Source organism: Ctenopharyngodon idella, chromosome 7 (assembly GCF_019924925.1).
Source record: "Ctenopharyngodon idella isolate HZGC_01 chromosome 7, HZGC01, whole genome shotgun sequence".
Classification (NCBI taxonomy): Eukaryota; Metazoa; Chordata; class Actinopteri; order Cypriniformes; family Xenocyprididae; genus Ctenopharyngodon; species Ctenopharyngodon idella.
In genome coordinates, this window is record NC_067226.1 from 21,875,996 (window position 1) to 21,896,405 (window position 20,410).

Sequence of the window (20,410 nt, forward strand, 5' to 3'; positions counted from 1 at the left end):
ATTATCTGCCCGTCAAGTCATTCAACTGCCACGGGGGTCCCACAGAGCCTTACTTTTTCACTTCCTCTCTTACCAGGCTTTTTAGGAACAGACCTCAGGAGAAAAGTGGAGGTCTGAAGGAAAAGAGGATTAGTATTCTTCCTCTTTTTACTTTCTGTTCACTTTCCTCTCTTGCTCTCCCTTGGAGTCTCATTAGTCCAAAGAAAAATATTAAATCTATTATTTTATATTTAATTCAAATAGTAATTTACAGTTTTGCTCAAATTATGTACAGCTAAAAAAGAAAGAACTGTTAAAAACAGTGATTTCCTCATATTTTAACACCTCCACAAAGGAATGTGTGTAATATCTTTGATTTCCTGATTCTCAGGCCTTATTACAGCAATGAACAATATTAGGGTCAGCCCTGAGGATGGGATAGGTTGAGTGTAACTGACAGATTTGACCGGATGTCAGCTTTTAAATGTCAGAACTGAAATATTGCACCAGATGTTACAAAAGCAGTTTACACCCATACTGTGATAAGAGGCCTAATGAGTGTATCCTCACATCCAACACATATGTAAGAAGGCACATAAGATCCATAAAGCAACACTGCTGTTAGGATTACATATCGATCACTCAGAGAGGACAGAATACATATAGAGAAAAACAGATGAGATGATTATGATTTCCTGTCACAACTGAGAGAGATAGAAAGGGGGAAGCAGATAAAGGGGTATTTAAAATTAGCGACCAATATGGGTAGCTGACCTAATGCAATTTAATAACCACAAATGAAATACAAAATTGATTTAAAATGAAAATTACCCCGTTATTTACTCACCCTCAAGCCATCCTAGATGTATATGACTTTCTTCTTTCAGACGAACACAATCGGAGTTATATTATTAAACACCCTGATGCTATCAAGCTTTATATTGACAGTGAACAGGGGTCACGAGTTTGAAGCTCAAATAAGTGCATCCATCCATCATAAATGTACTCCACATGACTCCGGGGGGGTTAATAAAGGTCTTCTGAAGTGAAACAATGCCTTTTGTGTAAGAAAAATACAGATTCTACTTACGTCTAAAGCGTAACTTATTCGACGTATAAAGTAGGACATTTTAAGGGTAATAAGTCATGACGTCTCGTTAGTTACGCTTTAGAATCCGTTTGGCTGGAAGCTAGTTATTTTACTTTATAACATGTTAAATGTGGACATTTTTCTTACACACATGCATCACTTCACTTCAGAAGACCTTTATTAACCCCCTGGAGCTGTGTGGAGTACTTTTATGATGGATGGATGCACTTATTGAGTGTCAAACTTATGACCCCCGTTCACTGCCATTATAAAGCTTGATAGCGCCAGGATGTTTATTAATATAACTCCGATTATATTCGTCCTATGGCTTGAGGGTGAGTAAATCATGGGGTCATTTTCATTTTAAAGTCCTTTAAATGAAACATACAGGAATGCAGTGACAATGTATTTTGCATAATATTTGCTCAAAAACAAAAATATTAAAGCTGAAATGTCTAATTTTTTACATTTTTAAAATGTTTTGCTATTTCAGCCTACTATTCTATAAATATGTAATATGTAGGTTGACTTCTCAAAAAAGTGTAAACACAGTGGTATTGCAGTGCAAAAAAAAATAAAAAATAAAAAAGCCAGCTTGACACAAACATTAGCACAACTATTAACATATAATTGGGTTGTGACCATCTGTTCCGTTTGGTTACTTCTGAAACGAGGCTATCAGAAACTATTCACTTTCAACATAACTCAATTTCAGTTTCAACATGAAAACAACATAACTGTTTGGCTGATTCAGATATTTTTAACCCTTAAATAGTGTCTGCATCCTGGGGAACGGACATTTAAGAAGAGCATTTAAGAATTACAGTGTAAAACTGTGTAAACAGTGTAAAAACTTGTATAAACCTCTGGCATCTGCACAGAATCTTTAACTCAAAGTAACATTAAAATAGCAGTGTGTTGTGAGAAGACCACTGTCAATGTTGAATGTTGTTTTCATGGGATATATGAATTGTAAAATGGAAAAAAAAAAGCAACAGGCCTACTTTGCACATGAAAATGCATTATTTGAGGCCTAATATGTTGGAAATAATTTATTTGAGTTATCAATTAATTATATAAATTCATATAAATTAATTACATCTATCTATGAATTAATACATTTTAATAAATAATACTTATTATTACATACATTCTAGTAGATAAAAACTTGCCTTATGGACATAAAAACATTATGTTCTTGCCTTTTATGGGTTAAAATGGTAAGAAATCAGCTGATTAACCGCCCTGGCCAATATATCAATCTATCACAGCAGCTGTCTGACTGTGTGAGGATTTCTACAGACACCACAGCCATCATCTGTGTGATTGACCAATTTATAGACCATCGCTGAGAGACGGGAACTAAAAAAACATGTCAATATCAGATTGACAGGAAGCATCTACAATTTAGTAAGTCCAAAACACTCTAAAACATACATCATGGTGCAGTTAGCGGACTACGATTGTGTATGTGTGTGTGTGTGTGTGTGAGATAAGCTGGCACAAGATTGAATGTTGCTTCTGTGTGGGGGATCTCTTCTCTGAATTGTGCCTGGTGCGTGTGTGAGAGAGAGGAGACAGAAAGAAAGAGAGATAGAGCGGTTTGAATGGAACTGTTTCTATCACTGTTTCCAGGGTGCCGTTTTAAACCAAATGCAATCACAAAGCGCTGCAGGGACCGGGCGTCTTCAGTGACAGCGCTAAACAACACAGGCAAACTCCTCCCTTACCTTCCAACTAACAGCTCTGTCATGCTCCCCATCTCTGTCTTTAGCTTTTTGTCTCTCTGATTCACTCTCTGATTACCTTTGTTTCTTTGTCTCTCTTCTTATCTCGCTTTCTCTCTCTCTCTCTCTCTCACACACACACACACACTCTTTCTCTCTCGCTCATTATATAGCACATAAGAATGTCAATTTATAATGCAATCTGACTCATACAGCCTTCCATATTTTTTTGTTCAAATGCCACGAGCGCTGATTGTGTAGGAGTGCACTAAAGTCCCCTCGCATTTCCAACTCTTCTGAGATACACCGATGTACGTAAGTCTTTATCAAAGGAGGAACATTTTATGACTAGTCAATGCACAATGGACACACAAAGTATGACCACTGAAATGTTAACAACATATACACCCTTGTGAAAAAGAAGTACACTTTAGCATACTTTAAGAAAGAGAACTTATGTAAATAATATTTTTAAATGAATATATTTAAAGGCATAGTGAAAGGCAAAATGAAAATTCTGTCATCATTTACTCACCCTCAATTTGTTCCAAACCTTATTAAGTTCTGTCTTCTGCTGAACACAAAAGAATATATTTTGAAGAATATGGGCCCATCAACTGTTTGGTTACCAATATTCTTCAAAATATCTTTTTTGGAACAACTTGAGGGTGTGTAAATGATGACAGAATTTTCATTTTTGGGTGAACTATCCCTTTAAGTGCAAAATGAATGTAATGTTGTGGACACTTAATTGCATGTCATTAGCAATTAAATGGAAATATATTATAGTTTATATTTATGTTAAATGCAATTAGTTATCTTTAAGAGTGCTTTTTTGACCCACTTAAGTAGGATGTAAGTATATCTTTATAAGAAATTTCATAATTTCTTTTATTGTCTTTGAAATATTGTTACTGTGTGCTGTCGAATGTACTGACAAGCATTTATGGTAAGCTAAACTATTTCCACTAAAACTTGAATGTCATGTATTTAAATACATTTTAAATAGACATATGTAATGATAAAGTTGCAGTTAAGTATATTTAAAACATATTAACTTTAAATGTAATATCAAATACACTACAATACACAAGTTAAAATTAAAATCAAGTACTTTACATGGGCTTTAGTATTTTAGTCAACACATCAAAATATGTATACTTCTTTAAAGCATGAAAACAATGATTTAAAATGTACTTTAGAGTAACACTTAATTTGACATTATTACAAAGTGCACTTTTTTTTTTAAAGTGTTCTTAAATGTTTTAATAAATATTCATGAAAGTTTACTCTCTTTAAGTACACTTAAGTGGCCTTTTATTTCATTAATATTATATTATCTGCAAGTACAGTTTAAGTACACTTCTTTTTTAAAAGCTGGACAAAAATTTGAAATAAATGCGGTATTAAGGAAGACAGAGATGATTTATAATGACGTACACTGGCCCTACTGCTTGAGAAAAGAAGATGGTATTATAATAATATTCCATGCCACAAAAGTCGCCTTCACAAGGAAAAACAACCATTATCTATTTATGAAAGTCATTATCTTGATAGAGAAACTGTAGTCCAGGGACTAATGGAAAATTCCAGGAACAAAGAGGCTTTTTAGACATACTGATGAAACCCAAAGTCATCCATCTTTCTTCTCATCGCATAAACATAAGGCGTATAAATGAATAATGGTGATATAACTAACCCATGCAGCTGTGGTGAGCACAAAGCACTGCGAATAGACCACTGCAAAAAGTCTGCCATATTTATACCTCCTGTGCTATTATGTACATATTTCAAATAAGTCTACAATGCATGAACCCTAGAAGAGAAGAGTTCTTTCCAATTTTGTACTGTAGCATAGTTTGTATATGTATTTGATTCATCGTTATTGTCTTCCAGTATTCGTCTTATTCTCAATTTTTTTAAGCTTTCAAATCATTCTGTAACAAATAGTACATTATACAGAAAATACGGAAGCTGGTCCCCAATAGAAATCCCAGAATAAGGCCACTGAATAGTACAGAAGATTTTTTTCTGTGCTCACATACCAACGCTGTTGAAATAACTCTTCTCATTCTATTTCTCTACAATTTTTTTGCAATTAATTCAGCATGAACTGCTTAAAGTACAGACCTCTTTCACACTATATTTGAGTATTTCGCCTGCTATGGGTTTAACAAGGTCACTGGCGAGTTTTTATTTATTTATTTTTTTGTAAATAATTGTACTTGCTGTATATTTTCTGTCACAACCATGATAGTTCCTATCAGAAAAACATCAGAAAAAATGCCTCCACCAATTTAAACGTGTGTGATGTGCAAAATACAATTACTTTGTCACACATTCATTCAAGTGAATGCTAGACTGGTCAACGTTTATAATAAGTATTTGACACACTGAATATGTATCTGAGTGACAGGCAAGGAAAAGCACATTTTGGCCCTGTTTACACCTAGTATTAAGATGCATTTTTGTCTATCTGCTTACAGGTAAACAAGGGAGACACATTCCCATTTATACCTGGTGCTACCGTGTTTTTCTCAGTACAATTTCGACTACTTGTCCTGATTTCTTTGAGGGGAGGGGTCTATGGGTGGGAAAATGTATGGGCTTTTTCAGATCTTTCAATCTAATAGACAAAATAAGCATGCACAATTTACATATGAACACGAATGCTGATGACAGAAAAACATACAGAGAGCGTCAGCTTTCGTTTCTACTAGCCGCAAGAACAAGAAATCAGGAATGGTGAGAGAACATTGTGATCAGTATGTTTTTTTATCTTCAAACAAAACTTGGGCCTTTAGCCAACAAAGTTTAAATCCTTCCCGTGTTATGCATTAGGTCAGTAAGTGGAGAGTAGGCAGTCTTTTGTGGCTTTCTGCATTTAGGGGAGCGCGGGGCACAAACTAACCCGGGGTTAGTTGTAACACACGTGGTTTAAATACTTCCACACACGCTAGCATGAAGAAACTTAGCGTATTTACTAGTTGCCATATCGACAATATATAGAGAAACAATTGCACCAAAATTCAGAAATCTTTGGAAGATATCACTGAACATTTATTTAACAATAGCAAAAGTACATTTCTAACTTAAGCTAATTTCTCATCTATATTTTTTGTTTTTATTTAAAATTAGACAAATCTGATATTATTTTAATCTCCAATCTCTTGTTTAGCAGGTTGGGTAGTTCTTTAATGCTTCACTAACTATCAGAAGACACTAACCAGGTTTAAATTCCAGTTATGCAGATAGGCTTCGTTGTAACACTGCGTTACAATGTGCCCCGCTATTAGAACTATGCTATTCTATACAGTTACGATATAACTGGCATAATTAACTTTTATGAATTTCTGTTGATAAACTATGGAAAAAAAAGGTGAATAAAGACTGAGAGGAAGAACCTGAACATCCAGAAAATATTATTTCAAGAAATGTTCAGCATTTGTACTGTCTCGTCTATTTGTCTCGTGTTCTGTGAGAGCTGTGAGTGGAGGGAGAGGAGTGTTTTTGTTCAGCTCTGTGTTTTTCTGAATGTCTGAATATGTTTCTTCATCTGTTTGGGTGTATTGTTTTGACCTATGCTGTGTTTTGCAGAGTGTTCATTGTCAAACTACAAAATTATTTAAATTTGAATTTCTAAAAAAAATGCTATTATTTTATATGAAAAAAATAATTATTGTCTTTTATTGACAAAATATTTTAGTTTGTCATGTATATTTTTTAATCAAGTCAGATAACATTTTTAGCTGCCATATGGTCATGTTACAACGTGCCCCATCACGTTACAATATGTTACCTATGGGGCATGTTGTCACATTTCACTTCCCTTCTTTCGGGGTGAATAAAGAAAAAAGTATACACTGTATTAATGAAACAAAGCCACATATTTGTACCAGACATGTGTGAAATTAATGTGGAACAAAATAAATTCCCTGAACCCTAAGTAGATTTACACAAACTGAGAAAGTCAAAAAGCTTTAGGTTGTGCCCTACATTACAAAAGCAATCCAGTCAAATGCGTTTTCGACTACCTCTAGAAGTGGTCAAAAGTGGACAAGCTCAAAACATTTTAGACCCTGACCTTTCTTGTCGAAAACACATCTTAATACCAGGTGTAAACTGGGCCTTTAATAGAATGAGCATGAGATTGCACCAAAACATAACAATAAAGTTTTGTTTATCATATAAGTAATCCTGAAGTCCTCCAAGGCCAGCATTACTACGATCGATATCTGTTTTGAATTGAAAGATGGCATTAATTAACAACTTGCATTGTATGAAAAGAGAAAGAGAGAGAGAGAGAGAAAGAGAGACCACAAAGATACCTGAGACACTGTTTCGTAGGAAATCGATTGGCCAGATGAGCAGTCAGTCAGGTAGTTGCACTGGACAACAGTCATTACACAAAAATACCTGACCGGAATTAAGTATTTCAGAAAGCTGTGTCAAAATCTTAAAAAAAAAAAAAAAAAAATCCACATAAACCTTTTTTTAGTTTCATAGTATTCAAGAATCAGTTATTAGAATGTTTGCTACTGAAAACTGAATAGGCAGTTATGTCATTTTAATATTTGCTTTCTAAATTAGGATCTCATTTCTTGAATGTACTTGCATTTGAAATTTTTATTGGTCTTTGCCTCATTATACAGTATATGCAACTGAAGCACAGAACCCAAGCTGCTTACTAGCAGTGATATTTCCTTTAGGAAATGCAAATATACTGTATATAGGTTTTATTATTACAGTATGTCACCAAGACTGTTTTCTAACAATAGGCTTATAGGCTATATGTGCATTGTTGATAATCCACTTGTAGGTACAGTATTAACAAGCCATAAGTATATTTTAACATCAACTTCCCAGCTCAGCGGAATATTTGCTCTTGCTAATAGCTCTTGCCTGTCATAGATTATATCACTAGACTTGTTATAAATGCATTAAAGGTCTGTCACGCAATATGGAGACTGAAGCTCAGCGCAGGTCCCAGAGTCCCCGGTCAAATTTCAGAGAGATGTAGAAACTTCTCCAAACACACAGAAGACACAGAGAGCTTGTGTAGTGTATGTTGGAACAGGACTGTAAACTTGATATCCTGAGACCAACAGCCTGTTTTAGTTTCTTTGAAACACACAGTGTTTAAATGACAGAGAAGCAATGTCTGTGATGAAATGTTCTGGTGGAAAAAAAAAAAATGGTCAGCTGTCTTCCTTTATATTTTTCATTTGTTGCTCAGCGAGAATCTGGGGTGTTGATAATGTGAACTTCTTGAATGCTGGGTAAAGTAATCTGAATCTAGATGTGGTTTATGATATTGACAGTTAACGGATTTGCAGCATCAATAATAGTCTTGTTTTAATGGAGAAATTTCATAGAGATTCACATCACATTACTGTTTTACACAACTGAAAGACTAACCAATATCTAATGATCAAATCGATTCTCTTTGTGCCGTTTAGTGGTTTGACTGACATGTGTCACTTTATAATAGGGATTTGTGGTCCTGTAAATGATTAGGCTCCATAATGATTCTTTCAGTATCTTTGATCAAGAAATACTTGGGGGAAAAGATTTCAATGGAACACATAACAAATCAGAAATATATTTAATAGAATTCTTTCAAAATGTATGCTTAGATCAACTCTGGCCCTTGAGATCCACTTTCCTGCAGAGTTTAACCACAACCTTCATCAAACTTACCTGCCAGTGACTTCCTAGTAATCCTAAAGACCTTGGCTGAGTCCGAAATTGCATCCTCTCTTGAGTAGGTACTTATTTTGAATAAGTAATTACTTTGTGACCTCTAAAAAGAAAGTATGTTCTAAATGTAATCTGGACGTACTACATTCTCCATGTTGTCATTATCATGTGACCTACCAGCATCGCTTTGCTGCCATTCATAAATCCTCTCCTGTGGCCTCATGGGATGGTAAAATGTCCATCACAAGTACACTTCAGAATCTCACAGAAAGAAGTAGGTCATCCAGGTTCTTTTTGCCTTATGAGTACTATGAATTAGGACATACCACTCTTGTCACATATGTTTTTCACCTACAGTATAGAAGGGAAGTATGCGATTTCAGACGCAGCCCTTGATTAGCTGGTTTTAGGTGTGTATGATTAAGTGTTCGACTTGAAGTGGCGTTGTGCTGACCGATCAGTACATGGCATCAAAAGCCCAAAGTATACTTCACTTTTTACGCATACGCAAGCGTCAGCGTACAGTGCAAGTGACGCGAATTTCGTCATCAGAACAGTACACGCGTACTGTACGCGCACCGCCGGATTTTTGTAAACACGCATACTTTGTACGCTCAGGTCGCACATGTGCATTTAATTATTTTTGCAGTATTTACAAGGGGTTGTAACTTGTGGCGAGAGATCAAAACTACGCATGCATCGAACACCTGTGTACGCATACGAGTCAAAAGAAGTATATTTTGCAAGGCTGTGCATTTGCTCGAGTATGCTCGAATACGCAGAAAAAACGAAGTATACTTTGGGCTAAAGTATCACGAGAGCGATTGGCTCCAATCGCTCTTGTGGTACTTTAATGTCATACACCAATCGATGTGTGCAGCGCCACTTCAAGTCAAACACACCTAATCTCTGCAGGAAAGTGGATCTTGAGGGCAAGAGTTGAGAACCCCTGGACTACATTATAATGATTAATCACTTCGTCAGAATTGTCACACAATATTTTTATCATTCCTGATGTTGTTGTTTCACTAAAAATTCACTTTTTATTCACATTGTACGTTTTTGATTAAATAAAAAGAACCAATGTAGTCATTCGTTTGGAATTCGGATTACACTGGTTGCGCTGTATGTTTTTGATTCACAAAAAGAACAAGTGTTATTGCCAAATTATTACCCCCTTCATTGAAGCCGCTACCTGATTCCCTAATCCTAACCCCACCCCCACACCTAATCCTAAACCTACCTATACTGGGAATTTGGGGTGGGGGTAATAATTTGGCGGGGGTCAGAATTCGACACAACAACGGCTCATAAACCTCACTCGTTTGGGAGTCTGACTACACTGATCGCGCTAGATGTTTTTTATTCACTTAAAAGAATCTACTGATTAGAGTAATTCGTTAGAGAATCTACGCTGGGCGGCGCGCTGAGCTGTTATGCTTCACGCTGTAGATTTAGTATCAACGGTGCTCTACTACAGCTAGGCTAGTGCTGAATAGTAGTGCACTTAACTTTAAAAAATGGATCTGAAAAGTACTGGTTCTCGGTCACTAACCCTACTTTTAAATGCCTATGTAACAGTCGTTCCGCTTTAACTATGTTAGATTAAAAAACAGAATGTTATACGGTCTTAGCAATATCACATTTTCTCCCTCGCCTTGCATTTTTAGTTGAGGTCAATCTGATGCAGTCACATTTGATTATGTCCTGACGTTTGTATTAGCAACATTAAAAAAACAGTCAGCTGAGAATAAAGTCTTCTTGCATTAGTCAACAGGGGCAACATCGCCATCCTTATATGGAAGGGAAATCACTGATGAATTATTGCTCAAAAGCTTTTGTTTACATAGTAACCTAAGCAAACAATGTATTTATGCATCAAAGCTACACTTTTCGAAACGACTTAAATGCGTTTTCCCAACAAAAAAACTTCTTCATGGATGCGCGCAACTGGTTGATAAAGAAGAACAACTTTCCAAGTAGGTTCTGGGTAATAAAGAGCTATCTTACCTTCCTCCCGAGGATTTCCGCCTACAATTTCCAGTAAGCCGTTAAACAGCAAAAACGGTAGCATTACAAGCACATATCGTGTCGATGAAATGTGTCCGTTTTTCTGTCTGTGTTTGGTATACATCCCTGTCGGTGCTGTTCTCCGTCTCGCCTCGCGCTGTATTCACTCGCCAGCGTGAGAGGAAACTAGAAAAATTGATGCAATTGAGTCAGCTAAGCTCTGCCCTCTCTTTTGCGTGATCCACACGAACCATTATATGTTCGTAAACTGTCCTACTAAGAGCAGAGAACACAACCAAGCCAGGAAGGATGAGAATCGTGAAGCCTTGGGCACTTGAAAGCACGCGCATTTTGCCAGGGTTTTCCTCCGGGCAAAGTGAATTTATGACTCATTGATCACTGTATTCAGCAGACCCCTGCTGAGGAAAAAACACCAAGCTGGTTTGCTGATCTGTAATGGCCAGGCTCGTTTTCGATGGTTGGTTCATGTGACTAATTATTGTATGGAAGCTAATATCAATCACATAACATAGGCTAACAAATTATCGTTTGGTAGGCCTAAATCATCATTATTATGACATAAAAACGAAATTATGAGATAAAAGTCTAAATGATCGCATAAAAAGTAGAAAATATGAGATAAAAAGTCATAATTATGAGTTAAAAGTCGAAATGATGGCAAAAAGTTGAAATTATGAGATGATCGGTCATAATTAGGCTATGAATTTAATCAAAATTTAACATAAAACGTCTTTGTGAGAGGTCGAAATTTTGGATACAATTTCAACTTTTTATCTCATTATATGAGTATGTCATAATGTTGATCTCAAAATTTCGAATGAAGACCTTTTGTATCATAATTATACCTTTATGTGTTTAAAATTGGGCTTTTACATGGAAATTGGCTTCCAAAATTTGATTGTTCTTGCATGGAATTCTGAAAATGATTATACTGTGTTTTAAAATCATAATTGTCCATAGATTGTGAGATAATTCTCACTTTTACATTAATTAAAAAAATGTAAATGTAATGTTTTGCCTTTTTTCTGTTAAAATGACTGGTAACACTTTATACAGTAATAAAGTAGGCCTACTTATAAATCATCAACAAACTATTAGTTTATAGTTTATTCAGTATATCATTGTAGTTTCTACATTGTTAATATATTAAGGCTATATACAAATAGTGAGTTCTTCATTCATTGTCACCGTAATTAACAAAATTATTATTAAATAGCTCATAAAAATAGTTCAATAATGTTTTTTTATGCTTTAATAACAACTTATTAACCATATAAATGATGTTTAAACCAGTAAAGGAGTTGTTAATTGATCATTAAGAATAAATAGTTATATGCTTAATGTACTTAAAAAAACATTTTAAGGCACACTTACTGTAATACTAATGCATTGAATAGCCCCACAATGAAACAATGGATCTCTAAACGGATCGTGTGCAGTATGTGGTTTCTGTGACTATCATTACTCAGTCATCAGGAAATGTTAATGCCATTCGGGTTTTTAAACACTGTAACACCATCAAAGCAAGCATACAAATGGTTTACAACACACACACAATAGTCCTTTTGCAACTTTGTCGTAAAAGAGATTGTGTAGAGCCAACCAGTCATGTAATTCAGACTGTGGGAGTTAAAGCTTTGGCCATCTGCCTGCAGTTCTAAAGAAACATACAATGGTGTAATATATACTTTTGGCTCCACATACCATATGCTCTGCCACGTAAGCTTTGGGAGTACAAAACAAGTCGCAGAACTGATTCAAATGGTTAGAATGCTCAAAAGTTAATGTACATAACAGAATGTTTGTGGAGAGTGCTGTCCCATAAAATGGCTTCTTGCTTCACCACATCACACAGACTAATATATATATGGGTCATTGACGAATAAGGTTTTTAAAAGTGTAAAAAAAAAAAAACATGATGGAGATTAATTAATTTCGAAGTTTTATTAAATGTTAACAATGAGATTTTGTTTTTTTATATAATCACTTTACACTGCTTTTGTCATTTTTTACAATATGGACAAAATTTGGCACCAAAAAAGTCATTCGGTTTTACCGAATGACACTTTTGGTTTTACCGTTTGACGATATTTTCAAACAATGCTAACAGGCTGATATCTAGCTAGCTAGTTACCTTTTGAACAAGGACAAACATTTTATATTGAGTTTTATATTAGTTTTGTAAATATTACAACATTTTCCATATTTTATGGCGGTTGTACCGAATGACCTGATGTTTTGGGACATGCGTATGACCAAGTGAAAACATGAATTTTTCAAATAGTTAAGAGAGAGTTAGTCACTTTGCTTCACGACCATGCAGGTGTCTGAATGATGTCACATCCTGTCACATGATACTGACTGCATGACTTGATATGGGTTACTCCGAATGACATCACTGAAATTCATTTTTCTGGACATTCTTTTTCATAACAAAGCAATGACTTCTACACATAATTTTAATACCATTTTGCACTATGTTAATATGATGTTATAAAATCATGCCAGAATAAAAAAATATATACATTTATTACATTTTTAGATATTTTAATCATAAATGAAATTGGCAAAATATAATTAAAACCTTTTGGATTCAATAAAAGAGATCTACCTTACATACTTTGGATGTCATATCTTTGTTTTTCTATTATTATTAAGGCCTTTGGACAAAAAAAAAAAAAAAAAAAAAAGATCTGTCACGTCATTGACCCATAAATATATAAGGGGGTTTGACTCAGAACAGTGAAAACCCATCTCCTGTGATCATGCCACTGTACATGATAAAAGATACCTTAGACCCAATGAAGCTATGATAAATATTGCATTTGCAGACAGATGACAATGATTTATTCTTGACCCTGAATTGTGTCTTTTATAAACTTATTTTAACATGGCTTGTTTAATGGAAGAGCTTGTAGAGGTCTGCTGAAATAGATCTGAAATTAAAACAGTAAATCTGTCTGTCAGAAGTGAGCTGGGATATAATCTTGCCTCTGACTCTCTGGTGCACCTCAGCCCGGTCTTAAAAGGCAGGTGGGTTTGCTCAATAATCAGAGAGGGCTTTAATCATGACTCAATGAGGACGTCTTGTTGACCCGTACACCAGAGGAGTTCCACATGTAAATGAGTGCAAATAATCAACATGTCGCTGTGAAGGTTCTTGAACAGAAAGCCTAAATGAGCCGTGCTGTTTCCTGATTACTATGTTAATGTGAACTATTAAGCAAAAGGTGTAAAATTATATTGTTTTGTTCTGATTAGATTATATAAGTGAAGTCTCATAATTAGAATGCAGATAGGAATTGATGAGCTTCAGATAATGCATAATGAAAACTTTTTGAATAAAATATGATTTGAGTTACTTAGCAGATTACTTCAGCTTTCAGGTGTCACAATGATGCCTGTTATTAGTGGGATAATTCACCTAAAAATGTAAATGTCATCATTTACTTGTTTTCATTGTCATTCCAAACATGTATGACTTTCTTTCTTCTGTGGAACCCAAAAGAAGATAATTTGAAGAATGTTTGTTGCTTAACAGTTTTCATTAACCATTGACTTCTGATGTATGGAAAAAATGTTCGACAGAAAAAAGATAGTCAGGTTTGGAACGACATGATGGTGAGTAAATGAAGACAGAATTTACATTTTTGAAAGAACTGCTACTTTATTATAGACTTCGCAACATTTCAACAGTGAAATAACGTTAATGAAACACACACATACATATTGTATTGTATAAATTGTATAAATGCTTAACATTTTAAACATTTATGACAACTTGCCCCAACCTGACATTTATGAAAAATATTCTTGAGCACACAATTCAATTAAAATGACTGTTGTCTGGGTTTTTATTGTTATTTTATAATTTTATTATCTTATTTATCCAATAGCTGTTACAAAATATGATTAAATATTGAATTTTTGGATTAGAGTCACAAAATACTTACTATAATTTAGGAGGGCTTGAACAAGATGTTTGAAACCAACATACAAAAGGACTGATAGAGAAAACAAGCATTTGTGTAATTTCTCAAAACCTCAGTTAGTGGCATATATCTCTAAAACGAAACAAAAATAAATAAAACCTAAATGTTTACACAAGGCCTGTTGCTTTGACAGTGTAATGCTTTTTAACTTGACAATAAAACTTTTTGATAGTAGATGCGTATTTTCTTAGGATTTATTATTTTATTTCCTTTACTTTTTGTTATATACACTCATTTGACGTTACCCACGATTGAGTTTTGATACTTGAAATATGCCACAGTACGCAATGCCATACAAAGACATAATATTTTGTCGCCATCTAGGGTATATTAAGAGGTGTTGCAGTGGCAGTGCATTTCTGTTCTCCGGTCCTGCAGGGGGCAATATTGTGATTGTGAATGACACTCTTCTCTGTTGAGTAGACTGTGGTGACTATATTCTGAGTTACAGGATTCTTAAAGCATGTTGATCTTCAGTAGTGTTTAAACTTTATTTTGACCACGGTCCGCTGATACACTAGCGCTAAAGTTTTAGATTGGCGAAAAACATGACTGCCAATGAAGACCAGGAGGTGAGACAGATACAGCTAAAGCTAACGCACATGAGCTAAAAGATGCTCATTAAATACAGTGTGGAGGTTTTATGAAGGCTATGTGTTCAAACCTAATCAGAGACTTAATAAACATCATGTCTATACCAACATTTCCTTCTGAAATTTAATATTTAACACTATACAAAAAGTACAGTGGTGGTACCATGGTACAGTGATGATATTACTGTATGGTGTTTCCATTTTTTTGTTCCATGGTATTTCAATATACTGGAAAAATACAACGGTTTATGTCCAAAACATGGTAATACTGTGTCAGTGCTGTGTTATTGACAATCTGAAGTGTTCACGTGCAGATGGAGTTGGAGGCTCTGCGCTCAATCTATGAAGGAGATGACTGCTTTAAAGAGCTCAGCTCTGTTTCTTTCCAGTACAGGGTAAGAACGGCTATTCGGCACAAATACTTCAGTTCCGTTGTGTGAAAAAGTCATAAATACACCAAATACTGTTTACTTTGACTTACAGTAATGTTTTAATTATGTCTTACAGTACAGATACAAGGAACATTTTATTAATTTAGCAGACACTTTTATTCGAGGGACTATAGAGCCAACTGTTTGTATAGTAAACAAGCGAGAGCAGAAGTGAAATGCGAAAAAGAAAACCATTTTAGCTAAATAAATAGGGGTGCCTTGGTTTTTTTCTGTTCTTTACTGTAATAACACTCTTCCAAAAGCACTTTGGTGATGGTTTGAGATGATACTTTATTATATATGGATTTAACTTATATATGGATTACCTTATTCATATATTAGTTTTTTTATGATATTGTATTATTAATACTTTCGCAAAAACTTAAAGCACTACTGTTGTACCATGTCCAAACGTTTGTGGTAATGCCATGGTACTTTTTGTGTCTAAATTGTTTTTTTTCTTTTGTAGGTAGGAGATCTTGATGACATTAAATCCTTCCTGCTGGAAGTGTCTTGGCCAGAGAACTATCCTGAAACTGCACCGCACATATCATTAGATGCTTTTTTCAACAACAGAATGTAAGTTGTTCACAGTATAATTGTTTTAGCCTTTAATTGTGGCTAAAATGTTCCAACCTAAGTTCATAGACTGTACTAACTTGACCTAAATACGTCAGATTGTTGGCACTGGGTATGTTTATATTTTTAATATGCACAAGTGTTCAAAAGTTTGGGGTCGGTAAGATTTTTAAAAATGTTTTTGACATAAGTCTCTTATGCTCTCCAAGGCTGCACTTGATCAGAAATAAAGGAAAAACAGTGATATTGTTAAATATTATTACAATTTAAAATAGTTTTCTATTTGAATGAATTTCAAAATGTAATTTATTCGAAAGCTAGCGAAGCTGAATTTTCAGCATCATTTCTCCAGTCTTCAGTGTCACATGATCCTTCAGAAAGCATTCTAGTACGCCAATTTAGTGCTCAAGAAACCTTTATTATCATCAATCAATGTTTAAAACAATTGCTGCTTAATTTTTTTTGTGGAAACCATGTTTTTTTTTTTTTTTTTAGGATTCTTTAATGAATAGAAAGTTTGAAAGAACAACACTTATTTGAAATTTTTGTAATAATGTAAAAGTGTTTACTGCCAATTTTGATCAATTTAATGTATCTTTTGCTGAATAAAAGTATTAATTTCTTCTTCCTCAAAAAAACCCAAAAACTTAAAGACCCCAAACTTTTGAATGGTAGTTTACATCAGATTTATATGAAATATCATATTTAATTGTGCAAGTAGGTTATTGGATTTAACAGGATTAAATGTAACATCTAATTTTAGATCGCTGGAGACAAAACAGTACATTCTCTCCAAGATGAGTGAACAGGTGGAAGCCAACCTTGGCACTGCCATGGTGTACACGCTTTTTGAGTGGGCCAAAGAGAACCAGGAAACACTCATGGAAAACCACCAGCCCGTGACATCCGCTGTGGTCTGTATCCTTGATGCGTTGGGCTCTCTGAATATATTGTGCAATCTATGGACAAGTGCTTTCTATTATATTTGACTTTATATCTTTAAACAATCACATCACCTCAAAAGAATACAGCAGCATATTGCCGTAACTGGTAAAGGTTTCTTGTAGCTATGGAAACTGCTGCACTGCATTCAGATTGTTCAGAATGACTTTGTCACGGCTCCTGTAAAAAAATGTAACAACTCTATTGTTTCTCAGACCTTGATATCCAACAGCGATGTCATGAATAATTCCACCTCAGTCAGTAAGAAGAAGAAGGAGAAGAAAGAGCAACTAACCAAAGCACAGAAGAGGAAACTAATTGGAAGAACAGGTTAGTATTGTTGGCTACAAAACGAAAGAAGTTTAGCTTTATTGTTTGAATGCACATTGATGCAAAACTGCTCTTTGCAATTAACAGATAATAAGGGTGAACTACCAAGAGGTTGGAACTGGGTAGACGTTGTTAAGGTAAGTTAAAATAGAATGATTTAGTACAAATGCCATTTGATGTTTAAAATATAAGTGCACATTCTTAAAGGGATAGTTCACCCAAAAATGAAAATTCTGTCATCAATTACTCGCCCTCAAATTGTTCCAAACCTATATTAATTTCTTTCTTGTACTGAACACAAAAGAAGATATTTTAAAGAATGATAGTTAGCAAACAGTTTCTGTTCCCCATTGACTATTTTTTTTTCTTTACTATGGAAGTCAGTGGGGACCAGCAACTCTTTGGTTACCAAAATTTACTGGCATTGGTACTGACTACTGAAATTTTGGCACCGTGACAACCCTAGAAGAAATGAACCAGAGAAGATTTTCATGTCAAAGAAGGCAGAGCCTCAGAGCCACACCTACCTATTATATAATCACCATGGTCCAATGGTAGTTCGAAGATGTTTACCAGCCAGAGCAAACCTTTTCCGAAAAAGCTGATTTTGCTTTCGAAATGACGTCACATCGGTTTGTTTTGTGATTTAACTTGAAGTATATCAGGGATTTTCAACATTCAGAGACTTGTTTTATAATGTCTGTCTTTTTTCTCTTTTTGTATGGGGATCTCATCCATATGTTGCCATGATTTCTGTCCACCAAACAGCATGTAAGCAATTTTTATTTTAAACATATAATACACAGTGGCCCCAAGAAGTGTTTCGACCCTAAGGTCATACTTAAAGAGTTAGTTCACCCAAAATTGAAAATTCTGTCATCATTTACTCACCCTCAAGTTGTTCCAAACCTGTATGAATTTCTTTGTTCTGCTGAAGATATTTGGAAGAATGTCAGTAACCAAAACAGATCTTGCCCTCCATTTACTACCATAGTAGGAAAAATAAATACTATGGTAGTCAATGGGGGGCGAGGTCTGTTTGGTTACTGACGTTCTTTCAAATATCTTTAGCAGAACAAAGAAATTCATACAGGTTTGGAACAACTTGAGGGTGAGTAAATGATGACATAATTTTCATTTTTGGGTGAACTATCCCTTTAAGACAAAATGTTTGAATGTTGTGACATTAGGTAACAAATATCAAAACAAATGGTGTTTATTTTAGAGAAAAACAGTGCAGCAATTTCACAGAAATTTGAAATTGAGGCTTTAAATAATAACAATGGAAAAAAGTATTTGGACATATACTCTGCTATAGCATATCTGTGTGAACTTGAGGTGATATGACTGTATACTGTATTCATTATGTCATTGACTTATAATATCAGTGAATGACACAGTGAAACAATGTTTATAACTTTTAAACAACCATTGTCACATTGAAGTACTACAACTTTTCTCAAATGGATTATGTTGATGCATACACTACTGTTCAAAAGTTTTTTTGTTTTGGAAAAAGTAATACTTTTTTATTCAGCAAGGACACATTAAATTGAAGTGACAGTAAAGACATTAATAATGTTAAAAATATTTATTTTCTATATTTTAAATAAAATTTGTTATTTTGAACTTTATATTTATTAAAGAATATGCAAAAAATGCATCACGATTTTAAATCATGTGACACTGAAGACTGGAGTAATGCTGAAAATACAGATTTACCATCACAGGAATAGATTACATTTTTAAATATATTCAAAGAATTACATAGCATAATTCTGTTTTATTTATAATTGTTATATTTCACAATATTACTGTTTTTACTGCATTTTTGTTCAAATAAATGCATCCTTGGTGAGCACAAGACACTTATTTCAAAAACATTAATACCAATCCCAAATCTTTGAATGGTAGTCCACACTTATAATACTTTTACATATTTCTTGTCTTATTTCTTATTTATTTATTTATGTATTTTCAATAGCTGAGCAAAACTGGAGGAAAAGAAGAAGATTAGAGAGATACCTTCAGAGGGAATGATGGATTGAAGTAGTGCCGGGTGAATGTATGGATGAAGTGTGTTTCTGTGCACTTTTTTTTTTTTTTTGCAATGAAAGCCTGACCTGAATTCTCTCCGGCCATGATTTCAATTCACCTGAAGCTGCCACAGAGCCGATTTGACACCGAGTGGAAGGATCTCTGCCGTCATAAAGACACGTGCCCTCACAGCTGTCCTAAATTAGCTGAGCCACAAATGAACATCATGAGGCGTAAGAAAAATAACACTGGTTGAAATGCCTGTATTTTGGAAATGGTAGAACAGTTGAGCGTCACTTAATAAAGATAACATCAGTGTGATGTGCAATTTTTTAATCTAGTGTATTTTCCTATAAATGCTTCATGGGTAGTTTAAAGGTGCTATTCAATATGGCAGGGGTTACTAAAATAAAACCAGTATTATTTAGCTGGTCATGTGATCTCAACATGGCAGCCCTCTATAGGCCTTCTGCCATGTCAAATAAATAACCTTTGGCTACAAGCAAAAAATCAATGTTTTTATGTTATATGTGGAAGATATTTTATAGAGGTATATATGTGTGTTTTTTAAAAGAAATAAAAATGTTTTAAAGCACAGTCTTTGTAGATAAATATCTATTGTAAATAAACATATTTGCTTTTCAAAGAGTATCACAATCAAAGTGACTAGAAAGCCACAGCCTTTTCACAGATCTCTTTCAAGTATTCTCTCAACATCGAGAGTACTTGAAAGAGAGAACGAGATAGCGAGTATTACCAACATGAACTACTTTTGTTTAATAATAATAAAATAAGTTCATTATAAAATACAACAACATATTGAGTCGTTTCACCTATTTGATTAAGATGAAAGTTACAGACGGTTAATCGACAAGTATAGATTATTTCTAAAATACAATATTAACTAAATGAAATAAAACTAACATTAAAGGACAAAGTATAAATGTATAGCCTACAGTAGTCAATATTTGAAGTGGAT

At 34.4% G+C, this 20,410-nt stretch overlaps 2 protein-coding genes across 3 annotated transcripts in view; one reads left to right on the plus strand and one right to left on the minus strand.

The window, feature by feature from the left end:
* The window catches only part of adam19a (ADAM metallopeptidase domain 19a), a 100,240-nt gene extending 89,355 nt beyond the window's left edge, over window positions 1-10,885 (minus strand). Inside the window, exon 1 of one of the 2 annotated variants that reach the window (XM_051899395.1) lies at window positions 10,507-10,885. In XM_051899395.1, the coding sequence (XP_051755355.1) occupies window positions 10,507-10,630 (124 nt within the window). In that variant the 5' untranslated portion in view covers window positions 10,631-10,885. The remainder of the gene's footprint in view (window positions 1-10,506) is intronic. The other variant, XM_051899396.1, reaches the window with a different exon arrangement.
* A 4,010-nt stretch (window positions 10,886-14,895) lies between these two features.
* Window positions 14,896-20,028, plus strand: rwdd (RWD domain containing 4). The gene is made up of 7 exons (XM_051901152.1): window positions 14,896-15,091; window positions 15,427-15,507; window positions 16,013-16,122; window positions 16,886-17,036; window positions 17,280-17,394; window positions 17,482-17,531; window positions 19,379-20,028. The coding sequence occupies exons 1-7, from the start codon at window positions 15,068-15,070 to the stop codon at window positions 19,409-19,411; spliced, it is 564 nt and encodes a 187-aa protein (XP_051757112.1). The 5' UTR covers window positions 14,896-15,067; the 3' UTR covers window positions 19,412-20,028.
* The last annotated feature ends 382 nt before the right edge of the window (window positions 20,029-20,410 follow it).